This window comes from Apis florea, unplaced genomic scaffold (genome assembly GCF_048593485.1).
Source record: "Apis florea isolate Af1SG1 unplaced genomic scaffold, ASM4859348v1 contig_37_pilon, whole genome shotgun sequence".
Classification (NCBI taxonomy): domain Eukaryota; kingdom Metazoa; phylum Arthropoda; class Insecta; order Hymenoptera; family Apidae; genus Apis; species Apis florea.
This window is the reverse complement of record NW_028256861.1, coordinates 2,499,704-2,515,029: the sequence shown is the minus strand read 5'-3', so window position 1 is coordinate 2,515,029 and position 15,326 is coordinate 2,499,704. Positions and strand designations below refer to the sequence as shown.

General features: G+C 28.7%; 1 protein-coding gene across 15 annotated transcripts in view; it reads right to left on the bottom strand.

Moving 5' to 3' along the window:
* The window catches only part of Wdr62 (WD repeat domain 62), a 129,975-nt gene that overhangs the window by 4,878 nt on the left and 109,771 nt on the right, over positions 1 to 15,326 (bottom strand). For 6 of the 15 annotated variants that reach the window (XR_015294748.1, XR_015294749.1, XR_015294751.1 and 3 more), the window contains 16 exons: positions 14,804 to 14,964; positions 13,337 to 14,165; positions 12,642 to 12,852; positions 11,855 to 12,104; positions 10,794 to 11,250; positions 9,980 to 10,048; positions 9,580 to 9,693; positions 9,110 to 9,279; positions 8,219 to 8,512; positions 7,528 to 7,678; positions 7,310 to 7,406; positions 2,955 to 3,089; positions 2,202 to 2,350; positions 1,924 to 2,125; positions 1,428 to 1,554; positions 1,149 to 1,339 (listed from right to left, as the gene is read on the bottom strand). Coding sequence is in view for 3 of the 15 variants with exons in the window: in XM_086916080.1 (XP_086772206.1) it covers positions 1,149 to 1,339; positions 1,428 to 1,554; positions 1,924 to 2,125; positions 2,202 to 2,350; positions 2,955 to 3,089; positions 7,310 to 7,406; positions 7,528 to 7,678; positions 8,219 to 8,512; positions 9,110 to 9,279; positions 9,580 to 9,693; positions 9,980 to 10,048; positions 10,794 to 11,250; positions 11,855 to 12,104; positions 12,642 to 12,852; positions 13,337 to 14,165; positions 14,804 to 14,964 (3,607 nt within the window). In the remaining 12 variants the exon portion in view is untranslated. Of the gene's footprint in view, positions 1 to 1,148; positions 1,340 to 1,427; positions 1,555 to 1,923; positions 2,126 to 2,201; positions 2,351 to 2,954; positions 3,090 to 4,969; positions 7,407 to 7,527; positions 7,679 to 8,218; positions 8,513 to 9,109; positions 9,280 to 9,579; positions 9,694 to 9,979; positions 10,049 to 10,793; positions 11,251 to 11,854; positions 12,105 to 12,641; positions 12,853 to 13,336; positions 14,166 to 14,803; positions 14,965 to 15,326 lie in introns of all 15 variants that reach the window. The other 9 variants (XR_015294747.1, XR_015294746.1, XR_015294745.1 and 6 more) reach the window with 5 other exon arrangements.

Genomic DNA, 15,326 nt, shown 5'->3' with positions numbered 1-15,326 from the left:
TAGAAATATATTATTAAATATGCTGTTAAAAATGTAAACATTCTTGCATGCTATAACATATATATATATATATGATTGATTGATTGAAAAATCATTTACATTTTTAACAACGTATATTTCAGATATAAGAATATAAACGGATGTTACATGATTTGTATTTCAAATATACATAAGAACATGTAGTATCCGCTTCATAATATGAAAAAAGGATGGATGATCGTGCAGCGTGCAGGTTACATCAGTTCTAAAATCCGTAATGAGACCATGCTATTGTGATCGATTTAGAGATTTGGATAACATTCTAACGATGAGGGCTAGTTTTTCCAGGATTATATAATGAATTAAATAAGAAAATTTTCATGATTGATTCTCTAATGATTTATTTTATGACTGATATGACGCGGAAAATTTTATGAATATTAATCATAAAGCAATATTTATAAAATTTATATACAGTATTTACATTTTATTTATAATATTTGTAAACCGGTTAAAATTGAAATATGATAAAAAAAATTAAATAAATAAATTTTCTTCACAATTAAACACATAAAGCAGAAAAACAACAAAAATAATGCAATATTTTAAATTTCAAGATGCAGTGACGATTATAAATCATAGTAAGTAATTAATAAATTTTAACTAAAAGCTGTATTTTCTTTATTCGATGTAACTATGTTCTTTTCGAAAATTCTGAATATAATATATAGCATATTTTATATACAGCAATCTACAGACTATATTCTAGTCTGTACTAAAATTCGCAACGATTCTGTCTGAATGAGATTTTGTCATAGCATGATCACTTACAAATTTTTAATAGACTGAAAGATTTATTATTTTCACAGGACAGCATTCTCAATAGATGTCTTTAGTTTACCTAATGTTTTATCCGTGCCTACTGTAAGAGTAAAGCCTTTATTAGATTATAATATTTTAGACGGAAATTAAATAATAAAAACTTAATTTTGTTTATCAATGAATAAAATTTTTTAATATATTTTTTTGACTTTATTGTGATAAATATTATTTTCTTGCAATCTTGCATGCTTCACTTTAGAGGAACGCCAAGATGATCATGAATTGTGAAAAACACACACATATGGAAAAAAGAAAGAAGAAGAAGGAAAGATAATCACGATATTTACATTCAGCACTGGCTACATCGATGGCACGATCTGTATCTTTAACTGGAAGTTCTTGAGGACTAGGATCTAATTGGTTACGATTAGCTGTCGACATCCTGTTTGCATTCTGTCCTATTGTGCTATTTCCACTGCGACCATTAGATATAATTGTCGTTGATCCCGATCTTCTTACTGTTGTAGGTAAACTTAAGCTGTAAAAGAATATAATACATTAATAAAATAATTTAATCAAAATAATATTAATAAAATTATATATGAAGATTGTGAAATTTAACATACTTTACAGCAGAATGATCAATACTGATACTTCGTGGTCTCGGAGGAAGAGCTGGTTTTCCCCCGTTTCCGTTAGAAGAGGTATCTTCCGAACTTGAATCTTCTTGATTGCCCACTTGACTTAAATTTACTAAAAGATAACGATGTATAAATTAAAATATTCCTAAATTTTTTTTTATATCAAAAGCATGAATATGCAAATTTTCTCTTTAAATAAACATGAGATAAATATTTTTTAATTTACTTTTAATTTTAAATTAAAATGATAAAACGATACTTTATAATAAAATTGTATTTTAATATATATTGTATATATACTAATATATATTATCAAAAATATTGATCTTGATAATTATCTTATTATATCTTATATTTAAGGTATATAAAATTCTATAAATTATCGATTTGCGAATTCATTTTCTTGATGTAAAAAATTTAGCAATTATTATTAATTATTGCTTAATTATTCAAATTATCCTTTTGTTTTATAAATAATTACCACTTGAATATGCACCCTGCATGCCTCTCCTTCTAAGAACCGATGGTAAATTACTATTGGAAGAAGAGTTCGATTTTATTTGATGATTGATTTTATTTTGTGAACTAATTGTTGGTCTCATTAATGCATTGATTCTATTATTTCCTGCTTGATTGTTCCAACCTCTACCATTTCCCGCTCCAACGTCTGATTCGGAATCACTCTGTAATATTATCATTGAAATAGAAAATATATTTCTTATGATTTGATATAATATAACAATGTATAAAAAATTATACCTGATTTAAAACACCAACACTACTACTTCTTGTCATGTGAGAGGAATGATTTTTCGTTGAAGTATGCCGAGATTGATTCCCGATATTTGCACTTCCTAATCCACTTCTCGTCGAAGCATTCGTGTTCTTATTACCTATTTTCCCTGAAACTATTAAAATACTATTAATGAAAATTCAATTTGCTATTTAGAAAATTATAAAATTTTACATATTTACCTATAAATAATTCTACACAGAAAAAAAAAAATTTCGTTCAATACACTTAACATTTAATTTAATATGAATAAACATTCTTTAAAAAGAAAGGAAATAACACGATAATAAATTATTCGATACTTTGAATAAAATCAAAATAATAATGATTTTTAATATAAATAGATTAAATTAAATAAAAATTAATATAAATAGATTAGATTAAAATCATTTTATATATACATAAATTTAATTTGTTTTTAAGTATCATTAACATTATAATCAGAGTATCAAAATATCGATTAAAGATTTTATATTGTAAGGGGGTCGTTCCAAAGTATATTCTAAAAGATTTAAAATAACTTTGTGTCATAATTTTGATATTTAGTAAAGGATAATTTTTGTTGTTAAAAGGAATAAGAAATAATTTTGGAATAGCCAGATCAAGTACTAGTTTTGAAAATATTTATACCATACTTTAATTATAAGCGCAAGTATCTACTTGAATAATTTTCATTGGAAAGACCCTTATAGATGTGGCACACAATGAAACAAGGATACCTTGTATTGGACCATGCAGTAACCTATTTGGTGGGCTGACGGAAAGATCACTCAGCGAGCAGGCACGTCGCATGCCACCCCCCTCTTCTTCATTGTCAAAAACTTTTGACGAGATTCGCCCCCCACTACTGCCAACTGTCGACAACAACACGCACACACATGCACTAAGCTACAATTCTTTTTCCCTTAGCTCAAAATTTTTGATTGTATATTTGTTATAATTGTATCTTTCTTTTTTTTTAGTACACCAATTACCTTAGCTAGATCTATCTTTTAAATCTGATACATTATGAATGAAATATTGCAATACTACTATATTTTTAATCTAATTTATATTCGAAGATAATTATTTAGAATAAGTGTAATCATTTTATTGATTTTGATATATTAAAAATATATCAAAATCATGATTATCTTTTCTTCATACATTATATGGTTTTATTTTCAAGATATAGGTAAAAATAGTTTTAAAATAGTTTTTCGATATTACATATCGAATTTTTAAAGTTTAGAATAATTATATATTTACATTATAATATATATATGTATATTTAACTGTATAACAATATAACAGATATAAAAATATCCAGATTCTCTGACCGCAAATTGGCAACAGAAATAATAATAGAATCTGCAATGTATCGTTTGATGATAAAAACAGAATATTTCTAATATCAATTTATTGTCCAATTCGCCTATTAAAATCTGACGAATCAAAAATACATGACAAAACAGATGGATATTAATATAAATCTATTCTAAATTCAATTAAACCAAAATCTAAATCTAATTCAAACTTATATAACCTAATTTTTATAAATATATATTATTTGTCAAAAATATTTTTATGCATATTTTGAAAATTAAAACCGAGTCATAGTTATATGTACAGAAAAAAATTTGAAGAATGATAATCTTGATAACATATTTCAAGTATATCGAAATTAATGACAACTATTTTAAATAATTATCACAATAAATTATAATAATGTAAATTGTAATTTATAGTTTAGAAATTTTAAAAATATAAGAATTAAATAAGCAGCTTTCTATTTTTTTTTCTCTCATGCATATTGCGAAAGCAATAAATTAATTGTGAAACAATAAAATATAATATAATTAACTTTAAAAGTTATCACTAGCTTTGGCATTTTTAAAATGCAAAAATAAAGATGCAAAGTATATGTTGAATGCGTAAAATAAGTATAAAATTTAGGTTCAAAATCAATCATGTAATTTGGTATTTTATTTATACTCATTTATATTAAATGAATGAAAATTCTGCATTATTAATTAATACGATTGATTTTGATCACAAAATTTCATTATTAAAATAAGATAGAAAACTTCGATAGTGTGGAATAAGGAAAAGGAATAAAACTACATCGTAAGGACAAAACATGCTGTCGATCACGTGTCATGCTAAATCAAAAAATAAGAAAATATTGATAATATATTAAACTGAAAAGTACATGATCGCTATCGTCTTAACATAAGATAATGAAATAAGAAAATTTTTCATCGTATAATAATAAGAAGAATATGAAGAGTATCTTATTGACCATATGATAAAATGACTAAATTATAATTATAAAAATTCGCATGTAGAACACAAAAGAAAAAAAAAAAAAATGAGTGGACAATTAAAAATTTATATAATCGTGCTACTATATATTATATAACGATATTTACACGATTTGCAGTTGTCATAAGAAACTCAAATAGACATTTAATGACTCGTTCCTCGATTTTCTTGCCCAACACATTGTTAACTATCTGACATTTGTATCTTATACTTTTTTTTTTTTTCTTAAATTAGATATTCTCAAGAGTCTCGTTCTCTTATTGTAGCCATATTCTCTCTGGGCATCGAAATCGATAATCGAGCAGCGAAAAAACATTATGATGAAATAAATTTATATTTCAGCATTCAAATAAGAAAGTATGTACTATTCAACAAACAGGAACAAAATGAACGAGAGAACAATTTTCTTTCCTGTGTATGCTGTAAGTACCTGCATAAAGATGCTTAGATGGCAGTATGACTTGATTAATGGTAGGTAATGTTTTAGTCCATTTCATATGACTTTGGCATCGCGAGGCTGGCGGCCACATTCTTTTTGGTGAATTGGTACAACTCGAGGCGGATGTTGAGGAACCGCTTTCCATTATCGATCTGTCTATAGCAGACGTATCCGCAAAATCGCTATCCTCACCTCCAGAATGAAATCTAATGTCACGCCTCAAAGAACAAAATCTACCGTCTCTTTCTGCCTCCAATTTGGCAAAATTCTCGCTCGTTTCTTGGCAGTGTGACATTCGCAGACATTTCTCTTTCATAAAATATTGCTCTCTTCTCACCAAGTTCTCAAATTCCTTTGAAAGCAATTTCACTGTCCCTTCGATGGCTCGAGTAATTCTGAGATCAACACTCGCGTCTAAATTGTCAATACGTGCATTCGTACTTAATAAATTCGATGCAGTTTGCATAGTCGTTGTCTGTAAGTCACAGTTGGTACCATTAGGCTCCAAAGAGTCATAAGTTTCCTGAGTATCTTTCGTTGGAATTTGAGACTCAAAGCAGCAACGTCGATCCGTATGTGGAGGGTCTATTTGATCCTGCTGATAGGTTTTCGTTTGACAAGTAGAATCGTTTGGATCGAAAGCAAAGTTGTCCATTGGACCACCAGCATCGTAGACAACACCTTTGTCAGATCGCCGAGTTTGCAAGCTGTAAAATTTGATCTTCGAGTCTTTATCTTCGCTACCCTGTAAAGAATAGTTAGAAGATTGTAATAACTGCTCGATTCTCTTTGAAGTATGCAAGTTTTCGTTCCCATCAGATTTTGCATCTGTATCACTTCTTACTGTTCGATCCTCTGTACGAGACTTGTTTGTGTAATCATCAGATTCTGTGGATTTAACATGGGAAGATTGAGGTGTTGAATCTACATATTTGTTCCACGCAGGGCGTGCCCTATTTCGCATACTTTGCGTTCGAGCGGAATTCCGTTTAGGCTTGGGCGGTTTATGGGCCACGAAATCATTCAGAATTAGCATTGATTGTGGTTCTTTCGGAACTTTCAAACTACTGCTTCGTGAGATCGTATCCGATTTCGTTCCAATTCTCATTTCGACATTCGTGTCGTTTTGATCGTTGAAGTTAAACTCGTAATAAATACATGTTGCAGGTTGAACGTTATCCTCCCTATAGTTATTTTCATTCCTCGCTTGGCTTATCCGCGTATCTTGAAGCGATTTTGATCTAAACACTGCTCGACAAGACGAATCGTTGACGGCATTCTCGACATTATTTGATTGTTCTACAACATTGTTAGGATTACCGCTATACGTTTCCGAATTTTGTCTTTTTCGTTTGTAATGAGAATCGAATAGCATTTCTAATGGCGCAGATTTTACCAAAGAATCTGAATCATCAGTTAACACGCTCTCGGTACTTCGGTGATCAATATTTTCATGTAACGGGAACATTTGGTAATCGGATTCATCTGTCAAAATGCTTTCGTGGCTTCGACCAGCTTGCATCTTTCGACGAGACAGGAAAAAGCTTGCACTTGAATGCCTGTCGTTATCATAGTGACTGTAATCCAAAATCTCAGCGCTTCCTTTTGAGAAAGATTCCACGGAAGCATCTGAAAGGATGCTCTCTTGAGATCCAGTTAGAATCCGTTTAGGAAAATTCTGATAGGTCGAATAATTTCTTTGTGTAGCTTGATTGTCCATATTGTGCATATTATTTATCTGATAGTCGCTGACGCATCGGCGAGGTGGATTTTTAAAATCACCTTCTAGAGAGTCATCGCTAAAGTTCCCATTTCCTTCATCCCCATCGTCCATTACGTCATTCAAATTTTCGATGTTACGCTCATTCATAGCGGGTAAACTCTCGAAAGACTTGGCTATATTCTCCATGTCTTCCTCATTATCATCGAGACCGATAAAATAACTGCACGATCGTCTTTTCTGCGCGAATCTTGCGAATCGACTGACATTCTTTTTACACTGTTCCTTCAAGAGCTTTAACTCTTCGCAAACAGGCGAGTCGGGTAAAGACTGATTTGGTTTGTTCAGCGATAGCTTATACTTTTCAGTTTTCTTTAGGGTTAATGTTAACGGTCGACTAAGAGATGGCTTTGTCTTGTCACTTATACACGACGTAGTCGGGCTTTTGGATAAGCAGTTTTCAGTCGAAATATCTAGCTTAGGTAGCGCATTACCCACACCTGATATTTTGTTAACGAGTTGTTGAGGTTTTAATGGGGGCTTTGGATTCGGCATAGGTTTACAGGGATTAATCGGTTTCGAGTATTGATTTTGTTGACCAGATTTGTTACCTGTACTTAATCTATTTGAACGATGATGTTTCTCCGGTATATGACTGCTCAAGTCGGTTATACTTTGACTTGTTTTCAACGATGATTTATAGCCAACCTATAACAGATAATTAGATTGTATTATGATCTATAAATTAAACTTATAGATCTATTTATAAATCTATATAATATAATGTCCATTTATAATTTTACGATGAAATAAATATTGCAATGCTTACACTTTGCAATTTCCTTCTAGTTTCCTCTATTCTTCTTTGTAATTCTTCGCGCTTCTTTACAACATCTGCATCTCCTCTTGCTTGTTTCGTTGCATTCACTACTGCAGCATTGCGAACCTTATTACTACCGTTATCGCCACCGCTGCTAAGTCTAAAAATGTACATTAACTTTGAAACAAATCTACTAAATAATTAAGAAAGTTTTATTGTTTCTTTTTTAACGAAAAAGAAATATAAAAAATATGCAAAAAATATAAAAAACAAAATTTTATTCATTAAAATAAATATATATAATATTTTATTTTAACAAATTAACTTTATAAAAGTTATATGTTTTATGAAAATTCTTGTTCAATATTCTCTACTTTTAATTTTGTGGAGATATTTTGTCTCTGATTTAATAAGATTACTACATAGAATGAGAAGTGAATAAAAAATATTCATTTGTGAATTGTATAAATGCTACCTGAATTCATCGTAATTAAACAGATATGCGCATTATTGGAAATTTATAATTCCAAGTAAAATCCATCACATACTCATAAATCTCAATTAAAAATATCTGTCGCTATCTATATAATAGCGTTGTATAAATTTTATAGATGATTTTTTTATTATTTTTTTTTTGTCATAAAAAAAATGACAAAGCATTCTTAATTATTTAATATTTTCTTCAGTAAATGAGATTTACCTTCCATGGAACTGAGAACTGATGCTAGTTGTTTTGGCGCTTCTATTCGTAGGTTCTTCGGCACCGCTAAGAGATTCAAAAGCATTTTTAAGAAATTTTTCGCGATGACTTTGTTTAGCTAATTGATCGAATCCTTCTGAACTAGCTTCCGACAGCATGGACAGAGGATTTCGTTCAGCACTAGGTGTCGAAGCGCCACCCTCAGAATCCGAATCGTCTTGACTGCCCGAAGCAGTTAACTCGCTCGTTCGACCACTTTCTCCATTTCTTGGTTTCTTTTGCCTCCTTTGAGACCTATAAACATAAAATATTTTAATAATCTTTTCTTCAAATCTGAGAAATTTTCAAATTAAATTATTTCAAAATTATTTCAGTTATTTGAAAAATGATCTAAATTTGCACAAATGTTTCACAAATGTTTCAAATATTTTATATGAAAAGTAAACTAATGCATTTGTGAATAAATTTATTTGCCATTTTATAAAATATTTACTTTATTTTTACTATTACTTATTATTCAATTTTGATGAAAATAATTGATTTTTTAATATGCAATATCAAATCTTTATATTATTATTATTTCTTGTTATATATTTATTATTTTGTTATTATATTTAATGTTTGTTTTAAATGCTATTATATGAATATATTTTCAATTAAAAAATAAACGTTTCTTCAAATAATCAATTTTTCAATTTATTATTTTTCTAAATTTTTGCTTGTTATCTTAAATTTCTTTAATTAATTAAATAAAAATAACAAATTATTTATCCAATAACAATTATATTATTTGAAATAATAATTTTTAAATTATTAATTAAAATAAATTTCTCTTAATTTTTCATTTATCATACATAAATTTTAAAAAAAAAATCGTACAACATCTCTAACCTTCGAAGTTCTTCTACGTCCATTGCATTTACAGTAAATTGATTCGAAACTGTGTCTTCTGGTGCAGGATAATACATTAATCTATGATGAGACTTTTCTGAACCAGTTGTTCCATTCTCTCCTTCGGAATAATCTTCCACATCTCCATCATGTTCGGTACTTTCATGATCCTATACATAATGCACATATATTTTATTCCTTCTTTTTTTTAAATTCATTTTGTATTGTATTGTACGAGCAATTGTTACTTGATAAAGCATGAGTTTCAAATGTTTTGAGGTTTTAAAGTTAGATATGTAATTGTTATAACAAATTTAAGCAGCAAACATAATAAATGCAACTTAAAAGACATAAATATAGAAAAACATGTGTTTGTTTTCAGATAAATATATTTAAATGTCTTTTTGCTCGACTGAATTACTGTTTGGCGATGCTTTGTTACAGGGGTCTGAGGCGTTAATGAGATATACCTCAAATTTAAAGCTGCCAAGACTGCTATCGTCGGTATGATGACGACTCCTTGATTGTCGTGTCAATTCCGTGATATTGCTACCTCTAGTTACAGTCACGTTACCACCGATCACCTATGTCATCGGTTGAAACAAAATACAATCAACACAAAACAATCGCGAACAAATAATTGAACGTTAAGATGAAAAAAAAAAAAAAAAAAAAAAAAGAAAAAAAAATAGAAAGAAAAAAAAATCAAGAGTGAAAGCTGAGTGAATGGAATAAATGACAAAAGAACTATCGTCGAAACCTTTTTTTTTCATAAGCTGTTTACGATTTGCAAATAGACACTAATAACACTTATTGGATAACAACAAATAAGTTATTATAATTATTTTGTTATTGGGAATCAGTTAGTACCTGTTTCGTTTCATCTGCTAATTCTCTGTAACTATCTGGACAAGGTTGAAATACAGTTTCATCCTCTTCCTAGAATCAGTTATCGATTGTTAATATATCGCGTGCTTGATTTTAAGAAAAAAATGAAAATAATGATTTATTAATATATATTAATTTATTAGTAGTTCATTCGCTATGATTAAAATCGAAATAAAATATGAAATTAAATTAATTATTTAAAATAATTATATAAAAATCTATCTTGATACGATTTTGATATTCTTTAAACATATTATCAAGATCATCATTCTGAACAACTTTTTTCTATACATATAACGATTGCTCTTTCGCAGATATATTTTAAATATTTTCGATGTTACATATACTTCTGAAATTTGAAATATATTTAAAGTATAGCTAGATAATATATATTATTTCTTTTAATCTATATCACAAAACTTCAATTAGCAATTGAATAGATTTTAATATAATTTGAGTTGATTTGAATTATTTGCATTAAAAGAAATCAAACTAGAATATCCTTTAAATATTGTAAATCTAATCTAATTTAAACTTATTCTACATCCAATGTAAACCTATTTTGATTTAAAAGTTAAGTGACAATTATATGTATAATTGTCTTAAAATGATGATTTTGACAATGTTTTAAAATCATCGAAATCACTAAGATAGTTCTTTTGGAATTATCAAAGTTATTTATTAATATATATTAATATATTAGGAAATAGGATCAATTGATATTAAAATTATGTCGAGAATAATGAAAAATTAATAATGATATTTTCATATCTAAATTAATAAAAAGTGATCCTACCCTTTTAATAATAATTGTTTCTCTACGATAATCACTGCTACACTTGGTTTCGGTTCCACTATCGATCGAGCTATCTTTCGATCCTCCGCCTCCTCCACCACCATCTGAATCGATCGCACCACGAGGTGGAGGAAAAGGTATAACCTCATCGCTATCATAGACAGACTTGACAGTTATACCATCTCCTTGCTGGACTCTTTGCGCCCATCTGCCCTTCGGCAAGTCCACGCCAAGAGATCTGACATTCGAGCCAAGGACGGTACTCTCATCCGCGTTCGCAGTGTTTATTTGCTTTTTCGCCCAAAGAGGCAACTGGCCTACACTAAATCTATAATCCACGCCTACGTTTTGCGATGTTGGATTGGCATTTGGATCTAAGAATTCCGGTGGTGGCGACCCAAAAGTTTCGTTGTCCAGTTGTATATCGATTCCTGTGCCGTTTACTTGAGATGGCCTCCTTTAACAACAATTTTTAATTATAAATGGATTGGAAATAATTTTTAAATTAAATTATCATAAAACTCGAATTCAAAATTTTATGAGATTTCGAAAACCAAAATGATATTTTTTTTTTCTTTAAAGAAAAGTTTGTCAAAAATTAATATCTTAAAAGATATATAAAATTCTTCAAAATTTTGATAGCAAATAAATGTATGTGAAAAAAATACTATAATGGTTGGTTGATTTGATTAGAACATGTTACTAATTCATGAAGATAAATGATCTAAAAATTATTAGTTTTTTCATTAGCTTGTATGGCAGGGAAAAATTCTTCCATATGAATAATTCATATTTCATAGAAAAAAATGTATAAAAATATATTTTCTTTTATGAAATATATAATGGCTTAAAACTTAATGGTTCAATCTAAGAAATAATTCCATATAACTCTTTAAATAAATACAACAATTAACTTAATTATTGTATCATTTTTACATTTGTTACCTATCGTTAACAAACATGACCTAATAAAGTATAAATATTAAATTGTTTTTATTTAAAACAAATTGTTCCGTATTTCCAAACAGATAATCGATCTTAAAACTAAATAATATTCTTACTTTCCAGCTCGCATCGCTTGTTGAGCAAGACGCGCCTGCATAGTCACAACCATATCGCGTGGAACACGCCAGACAAATATACAACCATCGCCGCTGGCGGATACGAGGTTGCGACAGTCGGGACTGAAACGCAGCCCTGTCACCAATTCCGAATGACCAAGCATGGTAGCCATGCATTCGCCGCTATAGTAATCGTATACACACAACGTTTTATCCGTACATGAGGTAGCTACGTAGATTCCTGATGCATCTGAAATATTACAAATAAGTTATTTAATTTCATATATATTTAAATTTAATAAAACTTCACTTACAAAGTATATTAATTTATAAATGAAATTATTCTTTTTTTGAAAAGAGAAGTTTAATGTAAATAGTTTTTAAAAATTACATATTTTATAATATATTGGTCATTTCTCAAAAAATATTAAATTACTTATGAAAAAAAATTATTAATTTTTAGGAAATACTTCAATTTTGTAAATAATGTATAAAAGATAAAAAAGATTATCCTTATATGTCAATGAAACTTTGAAATCACATGTATTGTTTTAGAAGATATTTTTTTTAAAAGACTAAATTTATTTATAACATATTATACATTATATATATATGTTTTATATTATTATATAATACTTGATAATAATTTAGATAATAAGAATAACTAGAGTTCATTAAGTCAAGTTCATTCATCAAAATTCTCATTTTAATAAATGAAATTTAATAATAAATAAAGTTCTGTTATCTTTTTTTCAAAATAAAAATATTATATTCAAATTTGACTTACCCAGAACGACTTTGATAAGCGATCCATCTTCGCCGACAGATCCCTTGAAAGTTTTGCTATGCTTGCCCGTGGTTACATTGTAAACCCTTATATTTCTATCCTGACAGGCAGTTAAAACATGTTTTTGTCCAGAATCGACTTCCATATCATAGAGAGTAGTTTTTCCCTGAGCATTATGACCTCTGGCAAATTGAGGCATTCCTCCTGGTGTCTAGAAACAATCAAATTCGTTAATATGAAATAGAAATATTAATTTTTGGATTTAGTAAAATAAAATAATTCAAATAAATAGAATAAATAAAATATCACTAATTATAATAAATTCATTTTGTAGGAATGATTATATTCATAATATATTCTATTTTTATCTGAACTTGGAAATTAATTTGATATGAAGTATAAATTAATTTATATATTATATAAATTAATATCACATATAAATTGATTTATAAGCTATAATAATTGCATATAAAATAATTCTATTTTCAATCACTCGTAGGTGAATTTAAAGAAGTAATATAAATGCAATATTCTTATAAAAAAATTTTTTCTATTTTTGAATAAAAATATGTGTCAATAATATTAATTTATCAATTTTCGTGAATTTCAAAATTAGATATGTAAATTTATACTTTCAAAATCGATATTTTTTCCACTTAAATAGAAAAGAAAGAAAAAACAGTAATCAAACTAACCGATTGCAGTTGTCTAAAAATAATACTTTTGTCGGCACCGCAGGACACCATCTGTATCTGATTACTCTGATTGCTCTGATTGAAGAATCTGACGGCAGTAATGGAAGAACTATGATCATCCAGCGTCTGTAAAAAGTTGTATCCTTGATCCACACTAAACACATGAATCAATCTATCCCTAGAAGCGCTGGCTAACAGTCTAGGAGGTTCTGTCGAGTATCTGGAGAACTTGGAGTACTCGAGGCAAAGCACTTCCGCGTCGTGTGCCTCGATCAAGCACAGCTCGTCCAACGAAGAGAGATCATGAATTCGAATGTTACCCGACCTATCACCAGATGCCAAGTGTTTTCCATCAGGACTGATTCTGATTGATCTAACACCGTTCCGACTATCATACGAGGCGTCGCTCTTTTCTGTTGATCCAGCTGCGGCCAGATCAAGATCTTTTAAATAAGTTAGCTCTTGATCTATGTAGAGAACCTTGAGTAGCTCGTTGCTGTAGATGTTCCGTTTGTAAAGCGTGTCATTAGGGGAAATGTCTTTCTCAAGGTTCCACACGCGGATGGTGTCGTCGCTGGAGCATGTAATGAAACTACCAGCCGGCATGGTGCCCACGGAATCCGATCCAGTGGGATACATCTCGACTCCCCAGATGCAGGCCGAATGGTAAAGGAACGAATGCGACTTGCCGACTCGTCTGATATCTCGTACATCCCAAACGTAGATACTGTGATCGTTGTAAACACAGGTGAGCTTGTTGTTTCGCTCGTCAAATGCTAAGGCGATGGCGTCTGGATACCTTGCATTTGTTGGGTGCTGAGACATATGGCTGGAATCGATAAGATGGATTAGAAAGGAATTAAATTTAGTTTTGTTTATCAGAGCTAAGGAAAATTTAAGGTAAGTATTATTTTATTTAATTAGAATATAATTCTTTAAGCAGAATTCTTTAATAATCATGAATATAAAAATTAATCTGAATATAAATTGATTAATGAATATAAATTCATTAATCATGAATATAAATCAATTTTGGTTAAATTTTTTTTAATATAAATATAGAATATAGAAATAGAATAATTTTTTTTAAATAGAAAATCCATAAATAAAAAAAATGTAGAATTATTGTAGGTCTAAGATTGACAAATATTATTTAATATTTACAGAAGTATTTGGTACTTAGATTTTAAACTTCATCAAGATAAATTAATGCAATAACTAATAACTAAACAATAATAAATTAACCAATATCTTTTTATATAGTCTATAAATAAAATGTTAAAAATTATCTTATTGGATAAATTTTTTATCTAATAATGCCTAGAATTAAACATATATCCTCGATTTATTATGTTATAATATATTTATTATATATTATATATTATTTGAAGAAATAAATTTATATTTATTCTTTCTTAAGTTTTGGTAAATAAGTAATCAAGAAAACGTTAAAAATTGTCCATATACCTAATGGACAATCCCTGAGCAACGTCCACGCCCAGGTAATGTGTTCTCGGTAAAGTGGTGATGAACTGAAGCGTGTTAGGACTAAAGCACCTCACAATTCCCTCTGCACAACCGATGAAAATGTATTTGTCTCCAACGGCCATGCAATTGGCACTGCTCGTCTGAAAATAGCCAGTTGCTTGAAACGAGTTATCATATAATAAAATTCGTGTAATTATACAAAATAAGAAATTAAATATATGTCAATTAACAAATTAATAATAATAATAATATCAAATGATTATTATATTGGATAATTTATTAATAATTAAAAAATGTACAAAATCAAAAATGAAAATTTTATCAAAGTTTTTAGAAATAAAAAACAATTTCAATTTTAAATATCTTGAAATATAATTTTGGTAGAAAATCCTTTATTTCGAATAAATGAATTTTATATATCTAGAGTATCTTGAAATAATTTATACAAAATAATTTATATTTAAAATAATATTATTTTATTATTATTATTATTAAATTATAG